Raw genomic sequence first — 24,827 nt, forward strand, 5'->3', positions numbered from 1 at the left:
TGGTTTGAGAATCGAATATGTATAGTTTATAAGTTAAAAGGGGACAAAATGAGCACGTCCAGCATCGGGTTATGAAAAGAATGCTCCCAGAGCCTTTGTTTTTAGTGTATTATCGGGCAATACAAGCTTTCATCAAGGCAGTGTCTGTCCAAGTGCTGCCACTCAGGGTTGGAGTCAAATCCAATTCGTAAGTAGAGTCGAATGATCCCGCTGACCACGCGACATATCCCAAGAAGACATCCGTGTTCGAACTGCGATAACAGTTAGTGTTGGGCAATCTCATCTCACGTCTAGAATGGATTTCTCACTTCATGAAATTGATTGCTGAGCATAGATATTGTTCACAAGAAGCTGTGTTTCCTCCACCGGTCTCGGTGTTCAACGCCTGTCGCTTGTTCGCTCGCAGCCATGTTGCAAGGGGCTGCCAAGCACTGGAGATGTTGTCAGTCACACACTCGGTGTGTGTTCCCGAGTAGTCATAGTCGAGGTATTGGTGAACGTCAAAGATTAGGTTCGTGGTGCTGCCGTCTAGATTCTTGACTTTGGAAAGCGCGGCCCCCGAACCATTATCAATGAACGATCCAGCCGAGGTGTAGCCAGTTCCAGGTAGTAAAACTATCTTTCGTTAGTCAGGTCTCGGGTCTGCCTTGATCATGGTAGTACATACTCATTTGGCTCGTAGCTCCAGCAGTGCGAATAGCCGTGACGACCATTTGAACGGTACTTGCCCAGATGTTGATATCCAAATCATGCGGCTCGTTCATCACCCCGAAAGCGATATTGGTTGAAGCCTTGTACTTCGTTGCAAGCTGAGTCCACAATTGCACGAAAGACGCATTAGAAGGCCCGCCTTGTCCAATGATTCCTCCATACCATCTAGCATAATTGTGAATATCAATTATGCAGGTAGCTCCGGTGCTCAGACAAGCTTGGACAAGTTGATCGTAATTTGCTAGCTTCGTAGTGTCGAATGTTCCGATATTGTAGTTTGTGAGATATTCCCAGCCGACTGGGAGTCGGAAGATATTCAGATTGTCGTCCTTGACGAAGTGGCTCATTTGTCCAGCTCCATCAGGTCCTCCGAGGGCTGAGAGTGGTGGATATACGTCCGACACAGTCTGGCTGCCATCGGTAAGAACGCCGAAGTCAAAGCCGGCAATATTCACCCCAGCTGTTGAGAGTGAGCAAAATGGTACTATTTACTTCCGTGTTTAAGACTCACCGTATTTGACGGCTGTATTCGCCCTGACTGATGTAGTGGTTGGGAGCGCGAAGACCTGGCTAGCTAGCACAATACTGGAAATCAAAGACGACTTCATTTTATATCAAATGAAAGCAACAATAGAAATTGAATAATGAAGGAATTGAAAAGAATGTGGTGAAAAGAATGTGATTTTAATGAAGAACGGTAACAACAAATGACATATTCTTATAGAAAGAGATGGTTCCACCAAGGAGGAACGTTGCTGACCTAGAAGCGCAAGAATGAGCGAAGGATGAGATGACGGGGAACCCCTGCCTGCCTGCCTGCCCACCACATGCTTTGATAAATCTCCGGAGTTCGATCAAAGTCAAGATTTACGAACCGTGTGAACGAATATCGTTCTGCTCACCTACAACACTTAGTTTCTTGATGCTGATATAATGTATGAGGAATTTATTCCAAAAACATAATCAATATAAGAGCCTCATCGGATTTCCTCACATTTGTGGTTGTTTCAGATAGGCGTGTGGAGGATGCGATGCCAACCCTAATTTTACTGACCAATAAGAAAGAGTGACCTTGTTTTACTGTACAAAGTAAGTACCTAGACTACAGTGGCGTTATCTGAGGCTCTGCCCCTAATTCTACCAATTACGGGAGTACGATGTGACGAAGTACGAAGTACCTACCTAGAAAGGTATTTTACGGGTATAGACCCATATACAGTATACTGCGACCATTGCTGTTTCAAGAAATTATAAACTATTACCTGATTGGTCATCTAAAACAAGCTTAACGGGTATTACGCGGCCAGCGTGTGGGGTGCGATCGTAGGGGAATACGAAGTAATAAGGAATCACATCTAAATTACGAGGTACGCGTCAGAAGCTTAAACAGGCCACATTTACCACATACGGAAAGGATTTCCGGACTTGTATATAAGTTAGGCCGAGTAAGGATTACCTCTCAAACAAGTCGTACAATACGACTCGTACTATACATAAATGCTGGACCTGCCCACTGTAAAGGCTGCTAAGCAGCCTTTTAATAGGCCAATATTGTATGAGTGGCATGGATTTTTAGACATTCCAAGTCCGTGAATTTACATTGTTTGCAGAGCTGAATATCGAAAGACTGTTTTCTGTGTAACGTACCTTCCATCTCACTCCACCTGTAGCTATGTTGCAAAATTTGCACGGCATATAAAAGGTCTGCAATGTAAAGGAAGCTGGAAAGCCGGAAATACAGCTAGTGTAGCCACAAACAACATGGAAATACCTAGGGAAGGAAGATCTGCAAGCAAAAGGATTCAACCGCTTCCATTCTTTCAGTCTTATCGGATCCGGACAAAGCAGTAGTCTAATAGTCGGTCTTCCTTCTTGGCTCGCTTTGCTTATAGTTAGCGAAAGCGAATGTCCTGTGCAAGCGAATATCCCACGTCCCAATTTGTATAGGTTTCCTTACTAAAATTACGATATAGCCTTTTTTACGCCTATTTTTAAGACTTCCTTACCTAAAAAATACTCTAAAATACCACTTTTTATGACTTTTAAGCTATGTAGCCCTAATAATTTTTACTATAATTAGTTATATCACCTGTTATATATAGAGATGCCTTATATAATTTATTTTATAGTGCATCTATAGTGTAGTGGAGTTATAATGCTTTTAACCTATATTTTTAGACTTATATTATTGCAATTTTGGTGAAGTTTTTAGCGTAGGACATTCGCTTGCATAGGACAGGACATTCGCTTTCGCTAACTGTGAGCAAAGCGAGCTAAGAAGGAAGACTGACTATTATAGACGTAGAATCATTTAAAGAAAGAAATAGAGTTAGATGAGGTCTATAGAGATATTTATAGAAATTTAAAGTATTCCGAGAAGGGTATGCAAGGTTTCGCTTCAGACAAGGTAGGGTGGGGTATATTACCCCCTGGATCTCCATATTAACAAAAGTCGGTCCGATGTACCGTGAGTTTTCAATCTACCGGTATCAGCCTTCACTCTATCGCCGGGAATCGACAGTCGCTGAGCCGGATAAGTGCTGGAGACCTAGGTACCCTACCATTGAAGGCAGTACGGTATAGGATTTCCGACTCACGATTAAGCAGGAATTGAAAAGCGTTCCGTTCGACAGACAGCAAATTCCACCCATCACCTTATTGTTCCTGATTTCTCGACTTGGCGGAATCGTCACATTGTAAGTATTGGTATGTCTTCCACTATTTATCTTCGAACAGATGAAGTGGCTCCTAAAAAATAATAGCTACATCCCTATTGCCAATACAATAAAGTCCATACAAGCTCCAGTAAGATATCATATCCCTATCCTAAGCTGCCCACATGACTCACATCCAACTGCAAAGAGCCTGAATAACCAAGAGGCCTCAATACGAAGGAATGATCGTCCAACTTTCAGACTGCCTTTCTACGATCATCTCTTAGCAAGTGAATGTAGCGGGACCTACACTATTGTCAGCAATATCATACCAAATTTGTCATATATCATACCTGGGATAGTGTAGCTCGTAAGAGTCTGATAGATATTAATCAAGATTCCCGGATCAGTAGCCTGTTCAAATCAGCATACATGGTCACAGCAGCAGCGGCGGAAAGAAGAGAGAGATCAAATACCGCGTAAGCTCCTGGGAAGCTGACTGTAGCTGGGGTCTTGGAACCCGAGCCGCCGGTGATGTTAATCTGTGCACATTCCAACTACAGGGACATCAGCGAGCAGTTTCACTTTGGAGGAGCGATCGAGACGTACGTAGAATTGAGCTCCGCCTGAAGACGACGCTGCTGGCTTTTAGTATATGGGTACCAAAAGGGGCTGGGGCAATTGACCTGCGTGGAGCGCGATGAGCTCAGCGCGTAATAGGTATTGCCCGGAGGCAATGCAAGAAGGGATTGGAATGGCTTGTTCTCCGAGTGCGGTGATCTGTGCGTGTCAGGAGGAGCATGGTGCTGGGCAGACGTGACAACACGTACCAGGTCATCTGTTGCCCATGTCCCGGCTTCAAAACAACAATCGTTAGTTCTTGCTTGTGGAAGTGCAGAGTGGATATTACATACTGCCAGTGTTAAGGCCAGCTTCAGAGATCTTAAACCATCCATCCCCGATTCCAGTATCTGAGGTAGCATTGCTGACTTTTTTCAGGTAGGCCATGACTGGGCCCTGAGTGGTGTTATGATTGACAACCTTTGCAATTTGTCGGACTTTGTGGGAAGGCTCACCTTGTGGCTAGCATCAATAACATCGTCGGAGCCACTCGTTTGGGTATGTCTCCAGCGAGCGCTGACAGATGAACCAGCTGCTACATCGATGACTGAACTCGAGGCTGTAGTGGGATTTGGTCCGCCGTTACACTATGCATGCGTCAGAAAATATCCGCGAATTATGAAAAAAGTCGACTCAGATGAGCAGAGCCGAGCCTAATCGCCAACGGGTCTTCCAGAAGACTGAAAAATACGTACAACAATGTCACTGGAAGTCACATCTTGAATTGGCTACAGAGAGTGGACGTCTCAGTACACACACATAGCACGAGGGAGAAATTCTCACGCCGTCATATGTAGGCTCCCTTATTCCAACTCCAATACCTGTAAATCTGAGTCAACATGCGAGGGAAGTCGCGTTGTGTTAATGAAAATACCATTTGTAGTTCCTCCAGAAGTTAGCTGAGTGAAAATAGTATGAGAAGAAACAACTCCGAGGAGCGCAGTGATTGGAAATGAGTTTTGGAATTTCATAGTGATAGCTACAGCAGTGTGAAATCAAAATAGAATGGAGAAGCGGTGAAGAAAAGCTTGTAGATCTTGCTATATATGCAAGTTCTCTGGGAAGCTTAAATTGGATGCAGAACAGTCATTCAATAGATGAACATTAATTCCGCCAACCGGACTCCTAGCCTTACATCAAAAAATATATTGAGACGGGGTGACCAAATTCTGCTTGGAAACTCGGCACGATTAAGAGCCAATATTTGGTAATTCAGGTGATCAGGATGGGAAAGACAGTGTCAGTTTGACCAACTTGATCCAATTGCATCCAGTCACTACGGTATGCGGCAACGGATGTTGACCCTCCGAATGCTATGCCGACGTTGTGTGTAGCTGTCAGCTGTCATTCTGCTATTCATCTAGGCCTGGTTGAAATAAATTACCCATATTGCATGAGATAAAGTTGGAAAATGTGGGGTTGGAAGCGCCCGCAAATTAATTTGTTCCGTGTCATTCAAGACTGTCCCTTGGTAGCGAGGGTGCCATGCTGTCGGAGATCCATGAGGGTTTCACCGGATCCTTGTACAATTTCCAAATAGATCAAGCAGTAAGGTATAATATCTCGCAAATCGAATAATTCCGTAGGGAAAGCAAATAAAGATATAGATTTTTTTTTTTCATTCGTTTTCTACGCCATAATCTCTCACAGAGCAGGGACATTCTTCTCGGCCGATGTTTTACTCTATACAAGTCATATCCCTCATGCCAGCCCTCACATGACTTTAATCGCTCTCCGAAGATGAGTCGTCCTTCAGTGCCGCATCATCGAAAGTATCAATCTCACCGGGTCTGATCTTACTGAACGCGTCCTCATCATAAATATCATCCTCAACATCGTCCTCTTCCGGAGCGTCTGGTACTAAACGTTTGACTCTTGTATGCTCAGTGTTTCTGCTGATCCGAGTAGCCTCAGGCTTTATGAAGAAGGTATGATCGCTCGTCAAGGGCTTTCCTTGACAAACTTGGCCCATTGGAGAGGATGAGAAGTCTTGTCCTTTTCTGCGTATCGCCAACCACTCGTGGAGGAATGTCAATGGCTTCCGAGCGAAGACTTTTGATTCTTGCGATTTGGCGACAACTTCCTCTTCAACAACACCATCAAGCGCTGGTGGACCCAGCTCAAAATCGTCGTCTACCTCCTCTAGACTTACGGCAGACTCCTTGACACCTAGAAATTCGCACAAGAAAGCATACTCGCTATAGTCGAAATAGAGTCGCCCGGCAAATAGACCTAATTCGACCTTGAGCCAGAGAGGTGCTTCCCAGGTGGAGGGGAGATTCGGAATTGAATAGAACTTCAGGTCATTGAAATGTAGAAGCATCTTGCGGGTGACGGGCGCGGCATAGGTGAGAAGATAGGTTGGCGGTTCTTGGGCGTGAAGGAGAATGGGAATGATATGCTCGGCCTCTTCCGGAATGATGACTATGACGAGATTCAAGTTAGCTTTGTATCTTCAGATGAGTCCAAACGTATTCGTCATTTATGAACTGTGGGTGATTTCGATTTAGAAGATGCACAGTCAAAGATATCTTACCTAGTGCTATTTCTGAAATGGTACTCCACAAAATCCAGTTTGGTTGGCGTTGGAAATTATCAAACGACCGATCGGTTGGCAACCTGACAGTCTTTGTGAACTCGGTTGATACGTAAAGCTCTATGCAAAAATGAGACGTTAGCTGTCAGACTTAGAGTACTTTGGAGTTTATAATATGCTACAAGTATTGGAACAGTTTTATGAAAAAACTTACTATACGCTGTTCCGTCGCTGTTGACTCGATGCTTACGTCCAACGGTAGTTCGCTGGAGAAGCTTAAATGCATCATCATAAGCTGCCGAATCCGCAGCCATTCTGCCAGTCTTCACAAAGTTGGCAAGATCGCGATGAAGGCCAGGGAATGAAAATGGCTGGAAGTGAACTGGTTTCTGGACTTGGCGGACATTTTCGACCTCGAACGCTACCTCTCTCTCTTGTTCGACCTCTTGCAAGGCAGAACCATGAACGGCGTGCCCGGTATCCTGGAAGCTCTTTCTCTGGAACTTGAGCTCCTTATCAAAGGCAGCTAAAACTCCAGTCAATGTATTTGTACTAGGAGCCGATCGTTTCGCCTTCTGATTCACGCCGTACAGCTGTTCTAGCGTCTGCTGTTCATATTGCCTCAAAGTTGCTAGATAGCTCTCGCGTTGCTCCTCATCAACGAGAAATTCTGCGTCCTTCAATGCAGCCTACAATCAGGGTAAGAAAGTTAGCAATCTTCTTTAGAGGTAAGCCGAAACTACACCAGGAATGAAATCAAAAGGTCTCGGATTTTGAGACATCATACAGCTCAACAGAAATGTAATTATGTCTTCCGAATATACTAGAAAGCCATTATTTGCTTGGGAAAGATGACTCACTTGGGCGCGGCGGCAGAAGTCGTTACCCTGCGAGATATAAAGCGGCTGCAGTTGTTCTATTTGAACACATGTCTGCTCTAGAAGCCAATGGACGACATCGTATGAGGTAATTGGGTCCCCTGACATCTTTTGACGGACGTCTAAGATACTCTGGTGAACCTCTGGTGGCGCAAACCAGACAATGGACTGGGTTGTACCAAGCTGTCGCAATCTCATTGCAGCTGTTTCACAAGTCAGATTCTTCGATTTTTTACTAATTAATGCACGGAGAACACCAACCTTGAACGGTATGATCCTTGCTTTGGTCTAAACCAAGTGTTAGAGCCCCAGCTGCGCTCGCCGGCATTTTCAAATCTGTGCCTCTAGTGTGGGCTTGATCGAGATACACCAATGCCTTGCCAAGATCGTTTGCATAAGACGATGCAAGAAGTGGAATTTGACTTCCATGACGGTATAGAACCATTGGCGTGTTGTCTCTGAAATATACGGCCTGTAACAGTATAGATAATTAGCAATATTTCTTCGACTGCTTTTTGACAAATCAAGGGAAAACAACTCGGTATTCGTGAGTCATTTATGGAATAAGAGCTGAGAACGTGCTTGCAACTCTCAAAACATGTCTAATAAGCAGAGAGGGTTCAATCTAGTAATGACTTACCGCAGGAGCTCCAGTGAAGATTTCGAGCCATGTTTTCGCAAGATTGAAGTTGTCCATTTCCAGAATCTGAGCCCCCGCATCGATGAATACTCGAATATGCATATTGCTGATTCTTTGAAGCAAACCTCGCTCAGATAGACGCTTTCCTTGATGATCCGCCGCTAGAGCATACTGCCGATTTCGTCGTTGCAAAAGATATGTCAAAACTTCAGCATTCGTATATGCAAGCCCACCGAGATCTTGTTGCTTGATTGTCAAGGGCAGCATTCTCTTAGAGTCATTGGTCCCGCTGAACCCGGTCGTCAGTGGAAGCTGTAATGAATTACTTCCACGAGACTTTTCGACCGCAGTTGCAAAACTTTGGTCGGGGAAAAGCGGAATATCCCATCCCGAAGCTTGCAACTTCAGTTGGAATTGCTTTGCATGTTGAGGAAAGACAAAATTATTCAAGAAGTAGTCGGCAACGATGACTCCGTAGCGAATATGCGTCCAAATTTCTAGAATCTGCGCCTCATCATCAATATTGATTGAGCCCCAGTCCCTCAAAGAATCAGGAAGGCTGGAACTCAGGGAGAGGCTATCATAAACTTGAGAAGGATCATCACTTTTTAATACATGCTCCAAGGTCTGTCGAAGCTGAGGGATATTGAGCCCGCCATGGTAAAATGATAGGCACGTGAGCAATATTGCAACGTCAGGGTGACCCCATTCGGCCTGATCGCTGGGGGTTCCTTTGGCATGGTAAGGCACTGCCATTGGGTCTCTTGCTGGATGCAATCCATATTGCACGTTCCAACGTTTTTTCAAGGTCATCAGAAGGATCCGATGAACTAAAAGGCCTCGCAACAGATGAACCACTTGCTTCACGGCTGGCTTTTCGGGTAGCAATCGATTGATATGTTGGCGTACACCCAGCCCAACATTTGGCATCGAGATGAAGTCTCTGATGGCAAGGCGATCCGATTTTGACAGGTCTTCAGGTAAGATCGATGTCCGGCCTCGGTAAATCTCATCCACGAGTCTGGACATCAGGGCGTCCTCCACATCTTTACGAAGGAAGTACACCACTGGAAATCGACCCTGTGTGCTTTGGACTACCTCAATACTCTGAGGAAACTTCTTTCGTAAATTGAAAATATTGGACTCTACAATCTTCAATAAAGCCTCGATTGTTTCCCAGCGATGCGGGTGACCGTCAACCGTCTTTTGTGAGCCTGAGGGATAGATAAGCTGCGTCCGAATCGCGAGAATGTAATCTGCTTCGTCTAATATGTCTCGAGAAACACGATTGAGATAACTCTGAACATTGACCATTGTCTTCGCTTCGGGAATGAGACTATCCGAGAGCCGCTGCAGACCAGAGAGTTTAAAAGACAGCAGATGTTCAGGAAGTGCAAGCATAACCCCGCACGATTTTTGAATGTCCCTATGGATCTGCTCAAATAATTGAATCGTTCGTTGGTCCGTCGAAGTTTTCCGCGAGAATGGAATGTGCCTGAGCTCTCGGCCAAGCAAGCCTCCAAGGCGGGCATGTAGGAGCTGCGCTGTCTGCAAAAGCAGAGCTTTTGGAACCACCACTCTCAGCAAATGTTTCCCATCTCCTAAGACAGCAGCAGCCATCGGCATAATGCAAGATGTTTTGCCTAAGGCACCGGGTTAGTATAGGACATTTAACTCTAAAGAGCCCCACCGACCTTGACCCATGTTCATCTGTAATACAGAATTTGCTTTAGACGCTGGTGATATTGTAGCCAGAGCTACATCGACCTGTGAGTTCGAGTCAGCATTTCCTGGTTGAATATTCGGTCGGGATCGGGCGTCCTTGATAACGCCTCAGAATTCTCAAGTCATATAGAAGGATATAAAACTCCCAAATATGGACTACAAGAGAAAAAACGCTTGTGAAAGTTGCTTACCTGACCAGGTCTAATAAGAATATTAGAATCTAGCTCAAGAAGCAACCAGTCTAGACGATCGATTGGAGCCCAGTTACTATGCGGTCGACAATTTTGCTCCTCAATCAGTCGCTGCTCATTCTTATTTAGTGAAGCTTCTTCCATCCTGATAAGCCGTTGGAGGTTTGTGAGGGACAATGCATATAGAACAATATACTCTTTCATGTTGGTCCCAAAAGATACCTGCAAAGTAGATCGCAAGGTTTCCAAGACCGATACAGGAGTTATGACAGGCCATAAACCTCCCCTACGAAGCCAGTGGGCGCACGTATCACCCTCCTCGAATGAATTGGAAAGACAAGTAAAATGTTGGGAGACAATCTTTTGGGCGGCCGATATTTGGTCAGCGAGAGTCATGGCACTGGGTATACTCTGCTTTGTTAATTCGCGTTTGAGATTGCCTAGAGCTTTGAGACTTTGGGTTAAATCCTTGCCGTACTGTTGTCGAACGTTCGACTCTGACTTAACGACATGTTCGATGATAGCTTGTAGTTCTTGACTCTCAGGTGTATTGTGTTCATCACTCAACTCTTTGAGGTTCGAATTCCCGGCTCGTGAACTCAGGGTGCTTCTATTTATGGTCTTGCCATAGTCTTTCAGTAAAGAACCCTCTTTCTTCAGAGCCTTTGGCTTGCCTATACGGGTGATTGGGGGTAAAGCTGGGCCTGTCTTGCTGAGTAGCTGAGACAATGTTGGGAACTCTCCTCCTCGATAGCGTATAGAATAAATTGCCTGTTCCTGAACCTCGGCCTGAGTATTTCTGCCTTTATCATCGATGTAATGCCTATCCAATACATCCTGAACTTGGGAAATGTGAAGGGAGAGTTCAAAGTTCTGGAAGAGACACAACCACGCGGGACGAATGACATCTAATGCCTGAGCAACGTCGATTAAGACTGAGGCCGTGAAGCCTTTGATAGATGGCTCAAGGCAAGGCCATTGTTTCAAGAGAAAGTCTCCCAGTTGTCTCATATCTATTTCTTGCTGCTGCTTATGTGCACGTTCCAGTGCCTTGTACTTTTTTTGTAGTTTGGCGGAGAGGTTAAACCCTAGATTGTATAGTTCGTCGCCCTTGTAGGGTACAAGGTATTGCTCCATCATTGGCTGGATATAATCCATTCGTGGAACTTGGTTGTGTCTGAATTTTTCATATAATGGCCATGTTGGTGGTGTCAAGCCCTTCAAATCTTCTATGATTGCGAAAGCTAGCAGGATGCGTATGGTATCCATATCAGCGTCTTGGCGGAAAGAAATGACAGAGAACAAAAACATGAGTCGATACACATCATCCGAGCTCGAATTTCGGCAAAGATTGACAAATGATCCCCATTCAGGGGCAAAGTCCAGACCAAGAAGATTGCTGAGCAGAATCTTTTCCGCCTCCCCGTTGTAGCCGCCAATTTTAGGCCAGGATTGAAGAATACCGGCTAAATCTTTTGTTGTTCTCATTTTCGATGACCAATTGAGAATCAAATTTGCGGATTCAACCACATTTGATCTTCTCTGGCTAGTACGCCAGACATCTCGTGCGGCGTACGACATATATTGAGATACCTGGGAAGGATTTGAGTCGAAATTCGAGCGCTGGTAAGTCTCTCGTCGAAGATGACTCCTCGTGGTCAGATGGTCGTCTCCACCCGGCTCAAGAGCGCAAGCCTCCAACTTCTCCGAAGCGAATGTTAATAATTGATTGGATTTTGAGAATATAGACTCGACGGCAGCTCTGAGTCCATCATGTTGAACATTTGACGTCAGTAATGGGTTCCTATCCAATCGAATTAGTATAAACTTTGTATAAAACTTCCAAGGAGAGAGAGCCGAGCTCGTAGACACTACAAGAACTCGCATTATATGGTTAACGCTCGACTTACCAGAAGGTCTTCTGCATAACCTTATGACCGAGGGGATAGTATTCTCTGCGAGGAGTGAGAGAAGCTAGTTGGTTCAGCACTTGGACGTGCCATTCCTTGAGGGGTGTCCAAGGCTGAAACAAACCCCCAGCCAGACAATGCAAGGCTTCCTCTGTCCCCGTACGACCAGTGAGAGAGTCAGGAAGAATGAATGATGTATATGCGTGGCAAAGTGATTTAAAGTACAGAAGTCGTGGCTGTGAGGGACGAAGAGTTAGCTTCAGGTATGCCAGGCTGGAGGAGGAATGGCGTTTTAAAGGATTGGGAATAGTCTTACCTCTGCAGGGCAATCAAGACGCCCCAGGGGTTTGTTGATCGTGTATCTAGCATAATACCCCTCGCTGCTTTCTACCCGGGTCACAATGTGTATTCCGTGACGCTTATAATTTATCAAAGGACCGATAGGCACAATTAGACTGCGCTGTCGCCCCCTAATAGAGTAGTTGTAGCCCGGAATCTTCTCTCTCAAAACGATCTTTGATTGAAGGCCATACCTACGGGGAAGTTATAGAATTAGCCTTCTGTCTCTTGGCATGTTTTTGAAGGCATAGTAATGATCCAGAATCTGTGAAACAATATTGGAGACGACAACATACCAAGTACCAGCATCTTGATCAGGATCTATCTCTGCCCTCAACTGCGATGATTCCAGGCAATTTCTCTCGTTCACGAAAAATGCAAGCTCCACGCGACGAAGTTCGACAACTAAAGCGCTAGAATACGGCGGCTGGACGACTGTCAAAAACCGACTAGCTTCGAAGAATTCAAATGTTCTTGAAAACAGCTTAAATAAAGGACTATAAGGATCGATTAATGCGGATTCGCGGCGATACTATGAAAAACAAGAAGTTAGCCCTAGAAAGTCAAGCTACCCCAATGTCTCAACAGCCGTGAGAAATTATAAGGGTGTCTTGAAGAGTATGGCAAGTATAAAATATTAGGACTCTCTTACCGCTCGACGATTGGGGTAGTCTAAAGTCCAATTGCTTTGCTTCTTTGTCATCCAAATATGAGGTCTTTGCCTGATCTCAATACTCCCTGTACGAACATCGAGCCAATGTACACAATTATCTACCAATGAGGCGGGAAGATCGAAGTTTTGAGGGCCGGAGAATATTTGACGGGGAAGAAGCTCGAGAATTCTGTTGCCTAGTAGGGCTCTCACAACCAGATGATCATTTCGAAACCCAAGATGGATCTGATGACCATATTCCACGGCGGTAAGAGTATAGTTCATGCCAGGGAGATTCGAAGGATATGAAGGTAGGTTTTGATTGCCAAAAAGTTCCGTCAAGATGATGTGTGTAGTATATTTGGCCGGGAGCTTCCCAATTGGTTTTCCGTCAACGAGTAAGTGGCCGTTGAGTACATGAAAATGTATGGTTTGTGGAAGGGTGTGAAGCGTGGCAACCATGGTTACTTCGACCCACCATTGATGGATACCTTCCAGAAATAGAAATGGAGATACTTTCTTAGATGACAAATCCTCGAGGTCCGGCCAGACAGTCTTGATAGCATACATAAAACTCTGCGGGTTGTCTAAAAGAGACTTTCGAAGAAGGTACCGCATTCCGTGAATTATCTTGACATCTCGGACCAATGAAAATCTGAGAAGGATTGGCAATGATGTAGCATCTGAAGCAATGTTATCTTGCATCGTGATAGAACTTTCAATGTAACACTGAAGAGCTTTAGGATCTAGACTATGGTTAAAATCAAGACATGGATCGAACGTTCTACGGCAGAGCAACGCCGCCCACAACGCATATGTGGACAGATTGAGAGATGCTTGTAAACTTGTGGCAGCTCGAACTTCGGAACGAAGCTCAGTAATCCACTTGAAAGTAACATTTCGGACCTTCTCTAAGAGCTGCTTTGATGCATCCTTTGAACCGATGCCGAGCGAATTCAATCGAATGGTTAGAGTGATAATCGACTCCATGCAATTTGTCTCCCTCCAATTGGATGATATCCCATCTAAACGTAGGTTGAGCTGCTTTAGCAGGTTTGCACAGAAGATCTCGTCGTTGAAGAATGTATGCACCGAACCTAGATGATTGTCATCAGGGGCAGGCCCAATCTGCAATGCCAGATGGCAAAGCAGTAATGCTGTTGCTTCCGTACTAAAATTTAGATTCGATGCCCCAAGCTCCATCAAGATTTGAGGCCACCGACGAGTCTTTCCAGAGAAAAGAGCTTGGTAAGCCGTGAACTCATGGACATTGACTCCTGGCGGGCATCTACTCTGGCTTGCGATAGTCGCATAACTTGATGGTCCATCCGAGTCCGAATTGAAATCTGTCGATAACAGGAGCCTTGAGAAGGGTGAGCTTGTTGGAATAATCAACCGACAATGGTGGGCAAACGTCGGTCTTAGAGTCTGGCGGCCAGGCCTAAAAGTTCGCTGTCAGTATTGTTTGGTTAAGATTTCATAGGATTTGGAAATTCGGGAGTAGCTTTTGTCGTCTTGAAGTTTCTAAGACATTTTAAAAGAGGATTCACCTCCCGAATATTGCCGTACAATTGAATAAATAGCGTGAGGAAGTAACATACCATACTTGGTTTAGTTGATCATAATACTCAAACCGTAATCCGTTCGGAACACAAACATCTTCGAGGCTCACGGGAAACCCAATGGTTCTGTAATGTGTGACGACGAATGACTTCTTGGTAGACGCCAGCGTGAAGCTGCATAGGCTGTTTTGTAAGAAGTCCCTAAAACCAGGGTATTTGGCGAGCAGAAGTTTAGGAGGAAATTGTTCCATTGGAGATGGGGCACTTAGGGAACTGATAATTCTCCACGTTGCTTCCCGATAGGCTGCGAAAGCTTCTGGACAATTTAGCTCGAAAACAGTAACTTTCGCCTCCACTTGATCAGATGGTAACGGATGCTCGTGGACACTGATGCTGAGACGAAGAGCATTTTGGTCAAGCAAACATTTTTGACAATTTCGAACGCAAGTTTCCTCAGGCTCCCCGTAATAGTTTTCTTCTTTCACATGTGTACTTTCGGCAGCGGCACGGACGAGTCGTTCGTAATCAGTAGATTTTGACTGCCATTCTTGCTGCTTTTCTTGACGCTCCTCTTCGGCTCGATCTTCAATCTGACGAAAGAGTTCTTTCAACTCCAATGAGTCTTTAGACTCTTCAAAGTATCGTTCTCCGAAACAGCCTCTGATTGGGCTACTAAAGATGGTGAATCTTCCCGAGCAAGACGCTTGCCTGTCTTTAAGATATGATCGAATATTTTGGAGACGGCGCATATCTTTCGGACTAGATATATGTAAAACATCTATGATTCCTGGGGGGAATACTGGATTGAAGTCCCGCAAGAGGACGAAAAGCTGTAGAGCACATTTCTCCATTGAGACCCAGAGCTCCATGATCGTTAATAGCATTATGCTATTCTGTTCGGGATTACCGACGTACGCATTTCCGACAGCGATTAGGTACTCCTCGATGTGCTTAGTGAGGGAGATGCATCGATCCTGACAGTCGGCTTCTGTCGTTGGGGTGGGTTCTGCTAAGAATAGGGTATTAGTTTGCATATTCTTCAAACGGAAGCTAAACATGAAAATGACCCAGTAGCCGCGAGATATTCTTGACTTCGTTTGACTTACCAGATATGTGCTCCATGTTGATCTCCATGTCCGAGAGCGAGGAGTAGCGATCAACAAAGGCTTGACGTTCTATGTTAATCGCGGATAAAACCTCAGGAATTGGTTGCGTGCGAGCCGTGGTGGAGTGAAGTCTTTGATGATCATATATCCAAGCTGATAGAGTCCCATCAATGTGATTTGCAGAGTTCAGAAGACTTAGCCGGAGGTGTCGTGGGTCAGAGCGGCGTGGAAAGGTTAATATTGGCCGCTGGTTATCTTTTTTGAAGCCTGACCATGCAGTCTCTATTTGGCTAACTGCAATAGTGGTGACCTTTTCGAAAAATGGCTGGAGTGCTGAGAACATGGACTCGTAGACTGCTTGAATCTTCGTATGGGCTCTCTGCTTGTCAACCTCGAGCTTGGCAATGCGACGGCAAAGTTTGCTGTTCAGAAATGACAGCAGTTCTATATCGAGCTGTTTTCCCGAACCCTCTTCTAACAGGTCTGCAAGTACTTGACACATCAAAAGCTTGTACTGTAGTCGGCCAGCTTCATCACCAATGAGCGTTGAGAGGTGTCGCTGTATCGCAACGCGCACTACCAGCCAAAAGGGACACCTCCTCCAAGGCTTCTGGGCTCCCTCAGACCAGCAGACATCATCTCGGACATGTTTGCGTAGAAGTGAAGGGAACGAACGCGCGCCATTGGCTTCAAGTAGGGTCATTAGCATCGAAGTAACCAGTTCTGGATTCACAGTATCTCGACTCTCGAAAACGGAAACTCCAGCTTTGTTTGCCCGGGCTGCAAAGCGCTTTATTGATTCCGTGCTGGCTTGTGAGAGAAAAACAGCAAGCTCATTCTGGAAGGCGGGGATGGAAAAAGTCGAAAGGGGTAGGGTCACTGCACAGCCTGGGAAGTCCCATTCTAGTGGCCCCTTGGCAGCAAGGACTTTATCTGAGAGGGGGGAGGTTTCGAAGGCCTCAAATATGACGTTGTCGCGTTTGACAGAACTGAAGATGATGTTAGGACCACTTTGATGAGAGGTGGGTGGGGGAGAGTGGTGATGGAAGGCGTACTCTCGTCGAATCAGAACTGCGGCATTCTGTTCAGCAACATGTAGGATAAGGACCTCATCACTCCCATTTTCTAGCTCTCGGAACGCAGCAAGGAGAGCGGTCTTGTTAATTGTCCCACCCGAGTTGATGGTTTTACAAGTTTGGATAGATCGGCGGATACAGTGCCATGGGGTACCAAGGTGCAGTGCGTCCAAAATATTGGTAGCTGCGAGAAGATGATCGAGTAGAACGTCTTGGATCTTGTTCAACGTTGACACACGCTCTTGTTGCTGGGGTAGCTGAGGTGGCAGGGCGATATGATGTACGAGTGACTCTAGCATCGTCGCTGTCGATTGGGCAGGTCTGGAAGCCATCACGAAAATGTTTCAACTTTTACTAGAACATAAAAGAATGTCAAAAAGTTAGATAGAAAAACCCATGGCGATGAATTGAATTCTAACCTGACCAACTTCGCGCTATCGCCCCATCGGGAAGCGGTACCTCGAGTCAAATGCGACTAGAAATGCCTATGTGCAGCAGTATAATCGGCATGATACATCGTGCTATCTTGAAAAATTCAGGGAAAATTGCAATGCTAATTAAATCATGAAACGCTGCAGCCGGCAACCGACAGAGACAAACAGAGAAAGATACATCAGCCAGTCGAAATCGAAGCCTAGACTACCAGAACTACCAAATTGTCAGTCTTATTAATTTTAAAGGCTACAATACCAGCCTGTTCCCAAGTCACAAGGAGCAGGTTGATAGATGGAAATGAGAGGAGAAACTGGCACGCCGCCCCGTCTTGGAGGATGCGCGGAGAGAGAGGCTCTAGATTGGATGTCTATACATAAAGCTCACAACCATTCCCGACACCAAATCATCTGCATCGGACGCTACGCTATCAGATCTCACTCGGCGTAACCGTAGCAACCGGCCCATCAACCACAACACACCTCCTCTTACTCAAATCCAAGAACGCCAACTCATCCGCATGAAAAGCCCCATCCTCCGCCGCTGCCACCTCCGCCAACCTCTGTCCAAAAGCCGCAAACTTCTCAATACTCTCAAACTCCAGCTCCGCATACGCATCGTAATCAAAGTCCTCAGCTATGCCCTCGTAGACCGTGACGGCGTGGTTTGCGTTCGTGGTGTCTGGGGATGATGGGTCTTTGGTCGTGCGCGGCAGGTAGTAGCGTTTGTGGGTCTTGGGGAAGACGGAGCCGGTGAGGGAGATGAGGAGGGGCATGTGTGTGTTTTCGTAGTAGTTGCGGAATTCGGCGGGGGTCATGCTAGGTTTGCGGGCTAGGTAGGCGACGATTGTATAAGTCATTCTGGGAGGTATTGGAGTTGAGGCTGGGCGCTTTAGCAATAAGTTGGTTGGCAATTTATGCTGATATATATGTATATGTAGTTGAAGAATGTACTGAAGGACGTTGCTGGAAGATGAAGAGTAATCTGCAGGATAATCAACCGGGAGACATAGCTATATACCTACTTTTGCTCCTAACTGGAGGATGCTTACTCCGTAGTTGCGCAGTGATACCGGTGCTAAAAGCATACTATACAAATACATCAGTGCTAGGATAGCAGCCTTGAAGTGTTATTGGGCTGTAACAAGTACCCTAGGGCTACAACTTCAAGCACCTTACCGAAAAATGAAAACCGTTTTACAATAATCATTCCATAAGTAGTAACTCCGAGGTTCTATTTTCGGCCGAGACTCGGCTGGCCGTGTGTGAGTAGGTAATAAAGCGTTGTGTGCACTTCGAGAACCGCCTCGCCCCTCGAATCGCGCTAATTGCCGAACCCCTATTCTTTGTCCCCGCATAATTTCCAAAACAAAGGTAGGCACACTATGGTTTTACAACTTCCCTCAAATTATAAGTTTCATGCCCTGCCTCTCTCTGAAAAGAAGCTCGATCACTAACCGGTGATATAGAGGGGGTTGAGTGTGTTCTCATTGATGGTTGAGTAAGGTTGGCGAAGTGTGGGAGTGCTGTGAAAACCCGGCGATGGGCAGTACGAGTTCTGGTTTCACAAATGCATGTTATCAGTGGAGAATACTGTGAGTCGTCCATGTCTTCAATGCTTTCAGCGAGTACTCCTAGTGCAGAAAGCTGACTCTCGAGCGGGGCTTGAAGTCGGGAAGCTCCTTGGCGTTATGGTTTTGATCTATTTCTATACTTGTTTACTTGATCGTCGGTGACTCGGGTATCGCGTCTGCTTGTTATGTTTGAATTCCCTCAAAGTTAGTCCGATGCAGCAGGGACAAGGCATACTATGTGAATTGGATGTCGAGACGATATTTGAAATTTGCAATCTAGTGCCCCAATTCACATCGAGCTTCATTCAAGTGAATTGATTCTGGAGAGGCCTCTGGTCAAGGCGATCTCCTTGATAGATCAAATCTACATAATACCTCCATTGCCTTCAACTTCAATTGCACAACACCCATTGCTCCACACCACCAAAAATATTCGTATTGTATCAATAATCGCAGTAATGCTACCACCAACGCTCCTTCAATCAAATGAGCTACTGCCATCGATAACCCGACCCACAAAGGTCTCATTTGAAGTGGAAGCAATTGGCTGGCTCTACCTGCGGAAACTAGAAGAGGTAAGTACGGTAGTAACAACACTCTCTGGCAGACCAGCCACTGACCAGCACACAAGATCTCACAAGTCTACCGAAAGCGCGAATTCAGCGCAGCGCTCATGCTAGCCAGCTCTGCCACGAAGATGGCCAACCTCCCAGACTACATCCTCGCGCAGCTGCTCCTCCTGCTCGCGCTTCTGGGCATCGACACGCACCGGAATGCCGCGGACGCTATCAGGATACTCAGCCGCTTGTACAACGCGAGCCCGACGTCGTGGTCGGAGGAACGGAACGAGGCGTTTGAGTGGATGCTGGTTGTGGCGGAGATTTATCGTACAGCGGTTGGGGGCAGGGATCGGAGCCGGGGTCTGGAGTGGGCGATTAGCAAGGCGGGGAGGGGCGTGGTGGGGCAGGTGGAGGAGTTGATGAGGGATGGGTATCAGTATGAGCGGGGAGATATGATTTTGGATGCGCATGTGAAATTCTTGGAGGTGGTGGGTGGCGAGATGGAGATTAGTATTGAGCCACAGGTGGTTGTGTCTACAGCAATTGAGCAGTTTCTAGCGCAGTCTACGGAGCCGGAGATGGATAAGGATGACTTGGACTGGGAAGAGTTGGAGATGGAACAGATGGAGATGGAGCAGTTGAAATTGGAGCAGGTTAAGGGAGATTAAATTAGGGAAAACAGAGCCTGAAGAGGATGGGGGTTCTCAGATGAATAGCCAGCAATCTGAACCGTCAGGATATCATCAATGTTTGATGTTCCTCGTCCTCGAGTGAAGTTCTATATTACTACTTTTTGCATGTTTCACTTTACTTCTTATTGGAATTGTTTGCATTCGCTTGATAGGTAAGGGAAGAGGGTATTGAAGTTTGCGCCAGGAAGGAGAATACATATGGTTCGTAGTAGTTTCATACGCGATCAATAGAAACGGAACTCGTTCGAACCAGGAGATTACCCAGATATTTGGGCTTCGATACTATATGCACATCTCTTGGAAATGTCAGCTAAAACGCATTGTCAAACAGACGCCAATTGATTCTCTTTCTAACTCTATAAAATGTTGTTACATGCAGTCAGTGAACACCAGAAACCGAAAAGGAAATAAAGTACAGGATCCCACGAGCTCGAACAAACCCAAAAGTCGGAAATCTAAGACAAAAAGAAAATTGCAATGCAAGCCTGCTTCGCTCCCGTCTCGCTAAAACCCCCCTAATGCTACAAGTTTTCAAAAATCAATCAGAAAGAAAGACCCAACAATCTGTTCGCGATATCCGAAGCATAAGATGAGGTAGCAGCTTGACCACCACCAAGATCCGTTCCGAAAGTATAAGAGCCGGAGTTGTAGATTCTGGCTGCGATATAGGTCGCTTGGGCATCCTTGCCACCTTCCGTGATTGCTTGAGCAAGAGTCTGCTTGATTCCATCACCGCCGCCAACAAGACCAACGGTGCCGTTGGTGCCATCCATGATCATCCCCGTGATGGTAGCGGGAGGGCAGGGAACGGTAGTGTTGGCGCAGCTGTTGGTTCCGTTGTGATCCTGCATCAGGCCAGGGTTGCGGATCTGCGCCGGTGGAGGTGAGAGGGTGTCATGGACTCGGACGCAGCCTTTGGACTCTTGCATGACGACTGCGAGGATGAAGCGGGGGTCGACACCAGTGGTGTTGGCGACTGATTGGATGGATGTGTCGATGTCCTTGATCTCACCGGGGGTGTTGTTCGTCTTGTTAAACTGGGTACAGGATGAAGATAGAACTTTTTGGTTGGCGGCGAGACTGAATTTCCGTTAATACTGGAGACAGTGACTTGGAAAGGGGGAAGATGGGGGTGGTTCTCTTACATTGCGGAATAGGTGGCCCATTTGTCCTCAGTTGGCCATCCAGCGCCTGGGGTTCCATCTCCTGTAAAGGTGGTGGGTTTACCGGTAGCTGCAAGAGAGGCGCCGGTACCAGAAGCAGCTATGGAGCTTGTGGTACTTGTGCCATTGGAAAAAGGAGCTGCCAAGGAGGTCGAGGCGAGAGAAAGGAGAATGACGGCTGCAGCTTTGAAAGACATTTTGAGGGAATGTGTGATAGTTGACTGAAGTCTTAAAATAGATTGTAAGGTTGCAATGATTGTATCAAGGAAACTGAAGAAGGAAAGTGAAAGAAGGAATAAAGCACTGTGAAGCTGAAGCTGGAATGTTGAGCTGTGGATGATGGTTTCAATTCTAGAGGAGAAGCCACAATATATACTTCTTCAATGGATCCCTCCACATATATCATACTCTTCGATTTGAACGAACTCGGGAACCATAAACATCAAGCTATGCAGCATTGTCGCGAAATAGCATTCAAATGCAACATACCAAGACACTCAAAACAAAAAGGAGTCAAAGTGATGACAACCAGGAGCAACACGCTCCAAAATCTATGGTACGTTGCTGTCGGCAAAGCATGTACTCGAGCTTACTTCCTCTTCCGGCAACTTATTCTGCACTGGCAGATCATGGAATGGCATCGTGGCTAACATTTTTCATGCAAAACGGCCACACTCTGGGAGCAAATGAACATCTCCTTCAAACAAGCTTGGATGGCTGACTTGAGAGCTGCGTACCGTAATCTAAGGATGGACAGTAGACAAAAGTCTGCAAAAGCATGAGCGGTGCCTCTGTAAGATGTTACAACTGCAAGTAAGACGGGATGAGGGGTGAGGCTATACGTAGCCGGAAACAATTTACCCTGTGGCACATACTACAAAGAGAGATGGAGCGTTTGAGAAAGGTCCAAAGTAGAGATACAGAGATGAGGCTATGAAAACCATGTGATAAGGCGAAACAAGGCTGGAGATTTCATGTGGTCAGACAAGTCTCCAGATGAGGCGAATTGCGAACGCGAACTCTCGCTTTCGGTTAGGTGCCCCTAATTGGCGAAATAGGGGGTAGAAACCTTTACAGTAGGATCAAACGCGGCAGAGCAGCCACTGCCACAGCCACTAGAATTTTCCGCTGCGGTTGAAGTTTGATCGGGTGAAGACATACCGGTACTACGCCGTCGAGAATAACATTGGGTTGCTACTCCTGCGTTGTTGGTTAAGGGCTAGCCCTGTGAACTTCGCTATTAGTACATACTTAGCTAGCATTTACAATGTATCTATAGACGGTTCCATAGTTTTCTGCTCAGTGGATTGAAAAAGGGAGGACTTGGAAAAGAATCGGTGGAGGCGGCGCTTCAGGGCCGTAGATATATTGTTGGTCACGTGTCAGCTACCGAAACCCTGGGATGTGTGCAGCATGACCTTCTTCCACAAAACTCGACTGTGATTTCTGCTCTTCATAGATCATCCCATAGCAAACTTGCAAGCATCATACTACCTGCGTTCTCAAATAATTTCCAGTATATTGCACGTGACGTACGCTATACTCCAACCCCCTGGACAGAATTGACCATGGGCAACCGCTCACTTCGTGACAGTAATTTGCTAACTTCCATAATTCACAAGTCCAACGCCATTGCATTCGCGAATACATCAACCATCCGTAACTTCCTGGCTGGAGAATAGGTTGGATCGATGAGGGAAATATGGCACCATGAGTCGTGACCTATTACATATGCGCGACTTCTCCTGTTTCATCACCCCTGACTCCTGAATTCAGGGAGAAGAGATATTTCTTCAAGATAACTATCATTACTTTCATTTACATTTGCATTCGCATACCTCATCATAAATCATAATCCATTATTGATTGCGCAGATAGATCTTTCTCGGTAGAACCTGCGTCAATCCCTCTCGGTCAGCGTTTTTCTTACAGCGACGCGTTTCCTGCTGCGTGATGGCGGCTCACAAGTTGGTTTTGAGCGCTCGTTTTCAAGTTATATATCTTCTCGCGGTACTCCTTGGCTATACTAGTGCGTACGATGGAGTGTGTTCCCAGGAGATTATCGGGGCCCTGCAAGGCGTTGGCGGGTCTGATCTTCTCCAACCTGCTTCGAATTGTGTCAACAACAGCGATAATGACTTGGTACCTACTGCACGCAGCTATTATCTTCAGCTCACTTATATGATTATAGAACTTTTCCGATAGCATGGCAGAATTTGGCGAACCCGCCATGGTAGAAGGAACAGCAGACATGGCTCAAGGTACGCAAAATTCGACGCACATGACCTAACAAAGAGAGCATCTGCAATTCCCCGAGCCTATGCCATATTCATGGTCATAGATTGACTTATTGCAGCTTCAGTTCCTGTGTACGACGTTCGGCCAGCTCCTGGCAAAGGTCTCGGCGTATTTGCAAAGCATCATCTTAAACGGGGCACTCCAATTCTCATAGAAAAGCCAGCTTTCTCGGTTCCTTTGCCGACCGAGATGTTTCCAGGTCAAGGGTTCAAAATTGAGCATATGATTGCTAGCATCGAGGCCGGATTTGAAAGCCTGTCGCCGGATCAAAAAGAAGAGTATCTCAACCTGCATGAATTCCATCCTTCGGAAGGAAATTCGAATTTACTAATGACTATCTTTACGACTAATGCTTACACCATGGACGATGAACACGTTGGAATATTCCCGAAAATTGCGCGAATCAATCACTCTTGTAAGCCCAACACTTTGAACTGGTGGAGCGTAAAAACGAGGAGACGAATCATGTATACCTCGCGCGATATCGAGAAGGATGAAGAGATTACCGTCTCCTACATTCCGCTCCTCAAAACTACCATGGCTCGACAGCACAGGCTTAAGCAGTATGGTTTCACTTGTGACTGTTCGGCCTGCAAGTCGACGGAGGGCGACAAACGGCGAGTCAGGATGTCAGATGCGCTAGATTATTTGGAGCAGAAGCAGTTTTCTCCCACCAAGAAGCTCTCCATCAAGGAGAAGCGAATCAGCAAGTCTATTAATCTTGTCAACATGCTCTTAGCAGAGGGTTTGCCAGATTATCTGGCGCAGGCCTACCACTTTGCTGCAGTTTTTAACCAGCAAGCAGGCCATCTGCGGGAAGCCAGAGAGTGGGCTATGAAAGAATTGGAGATGCTACAATTGGCCGAACGAGGCTCCGAAGAAGCTCTCAAAGCGATGGAATACCTGGAAAATCTCAACACTTGAGAGTAGTCTTAATCTACACCACACAGTTATGACGACTTTGCCCTTAGTCTTGCCATCTATCATTTCACGGAATCCAACATCTGCTTGCTTCATTAGAAGCACAAGACCGATATGAGGCTTGATGCATCTCGCAGCCACAAAAGAAAGGAGATATCAGAACCCCCAAACAGTCCCAAGATACGAGCCCTTGATTTTCACTTGCTGTATCACAATCGACATCAACTCTATCGAAACCATTCTTCCCAGAATACCCACCACCTATCACGACGGCTCCTCCAAACTTCAATAGGAGGGTGACGTTTTCCCGGCAGGAGATGGAGCATTTGAAGAAGATGTCGAGGGTCATCAGGGACGAGCGGAGATGGACACGCTTGCCACCTTTCGAATACTCGGAAATCACTATCCACGAATGAACTATGCATAATGTTCACGTGGAGAAGCTTAGCAAGAGGTCTTGATTATAGACATGCAATTGTAATAATGATATCTAGTGCGTATGTATGATTAGGATTTTAGAATGTCCATGAAGAGTTAAGAAGATCGATCATCCATGGCCAAGCCGAGTTCGCACTTGAGGCTTCTCG

At 46.0% G+C, this 24,827-nt stretch overlaps 6 protein-coding genes across 6 annotated transcripts; 1 reads left to right on the top strand and 5 right to left on the bottom strand.

Moving 5' to 3' along the window:
• Positions 1 to 109: 109 nt before the first annotated feature.
• Positions 110 to 1,319, bottom strand: egl2 (Endoglucanase EG-II; the record flags this gene model as incomplete). The annotated part of the gene is made up of 4 exons (XM_031145913.1): positions 110 to 251; positions 309 to 615; positions 668 to 1,195; positions 1,223 to 1,319. 4 exons carry the CDS (start codon positions 1,317 to 1,319, stop codon positions 110 to 112), a joined length of 1,074 nt encoding a protein of 357 aa, XP_031008463.1.
• A 2,379-nt stretch (positions 1,320 to 3,698) lies between these two features.
• eglD_1 (Endo-beta-1,4-glucanase D) lies at positions 3,699 to 4,957 on the bottom strand (the record flags this gene model as incomplete). The annotated part of the gene is made up of 7 exons (XM_031145914.1): positions 3,699 to 3,779; positions 3,842 to 3,922; positions 3,971 to 4,221; positions 4,280 to 4,382; positions 4,442 to 4,573; positions 4,746 to 4,807; positions 4,861 to 4,957. Coding segments are annotated over 7 exons (807 nt in total), but the record flags the coding sequence as incomplete, so codon positions are not given.
• Positions 4,958 to 5,709: 752 nt separating this feature from the next.
• LHYA1_G000926 (uncharacterized protein) lies at positions 5,710 to 16,933 on the bottom strand (the record flags this gene model as incomplete). The annotated part of the gene is made up of 14 exons (XM_031145915.1): positions 5,710 to 6,410; positions 6,523 to 6,642; positions 6,737 to 7,211; positions 7,383 to 7,603; positions 7,662 to 7,872; positions 8,041 to 9,683; positions 9,735 to 9,807; positions 9,957 to 11,760; positions 11,867 to 12,102; positions 12,183 to 12,399; positions 12,502 to 12,737; positions 12,858 to 14,298; positions 14,459 to 15,428; positions 15,526 to 16,933. The coding sequence occupies 14 exons, from the start codon at positions 16,931 to 16,933 to the stop codon at positions 5,710 to 5,712; spliced, it is 9,756 nt and encodes a 3,251-aa protein (XP_031008461.1).
• A 530-nt stretch (positions 16,934 to 17,463) lies between these two features.
• Positions 17,464 to 18,120, bottom strand: LHYA1_G000927 (uncharacterized protein; the record flags this gene model as incomplete). Its single annotated transcript, XM_031145916.1, has 2 exons — positions 17,464 to 17,922; positions 18,085 to 18,120. 2 exons carry the CDS (start codon positions 18,118 to 18,120, stop codon positions 17,464 to 17,466), a joined length of 495 nt encoding a protein of 164 aa, XP_031008460.1.
• A 2,280-nt stretch (positions 18,121 to 20,400) lies between these two features.
• On the bottom strand, positions 20,401 to 21,218 carry LHYA1_G000928 (uncharacterized protein; the record flags this gene model as incomplete). Its single annotated transcript, XM_031145917.1, has 2 exons — positions 20,401 to 20,938; positions 21,004 to 21,218. The coding sequence occupies 2 exons, from the start codon at positions 21,216 to 21,218 to the stop codon at positions 20,401 to 20,403; spliced, it is 753 nt and encodes a 250-aa protein (XP_031008459.1).
• A 2,009-nt stretch (positions 21,219 to 23,227) lies between these two features.
• On the top strand, positions 23,228 to 24,243 carry set5_3 (SET domain-containing protein; the record flags this gene model as incomplete). Its single annotated transcript, XM_031145918.1, has 2 exons — positions 23,228 to 23,282; positions 23,378 to 24,243. The coding sequence occupies 2 exons, from the start codon at positions 23,228 to 23,230 to the stop codon at positions 24,241 to 24,243; spliced, it is 921 nt and encodes a 306-aa protein (XP_031008458.1).
• Positions 24,244 to 24,827: the final 584 nt, after the last annotated feature.

This window comes from Lachnellula hyalina (assembly GCF_007821495.1).
Source record: "Lachnellula hyalina strain CBS 185.66 chromosome Unknown contig00015, whole genome shotgun sequence".
NCBI lineage: Eukaryota > Fungi > Ascomycota > Leotiomycetes > Helotiales > Lachnaceae > Lachnellula > Lachnellula hyalina.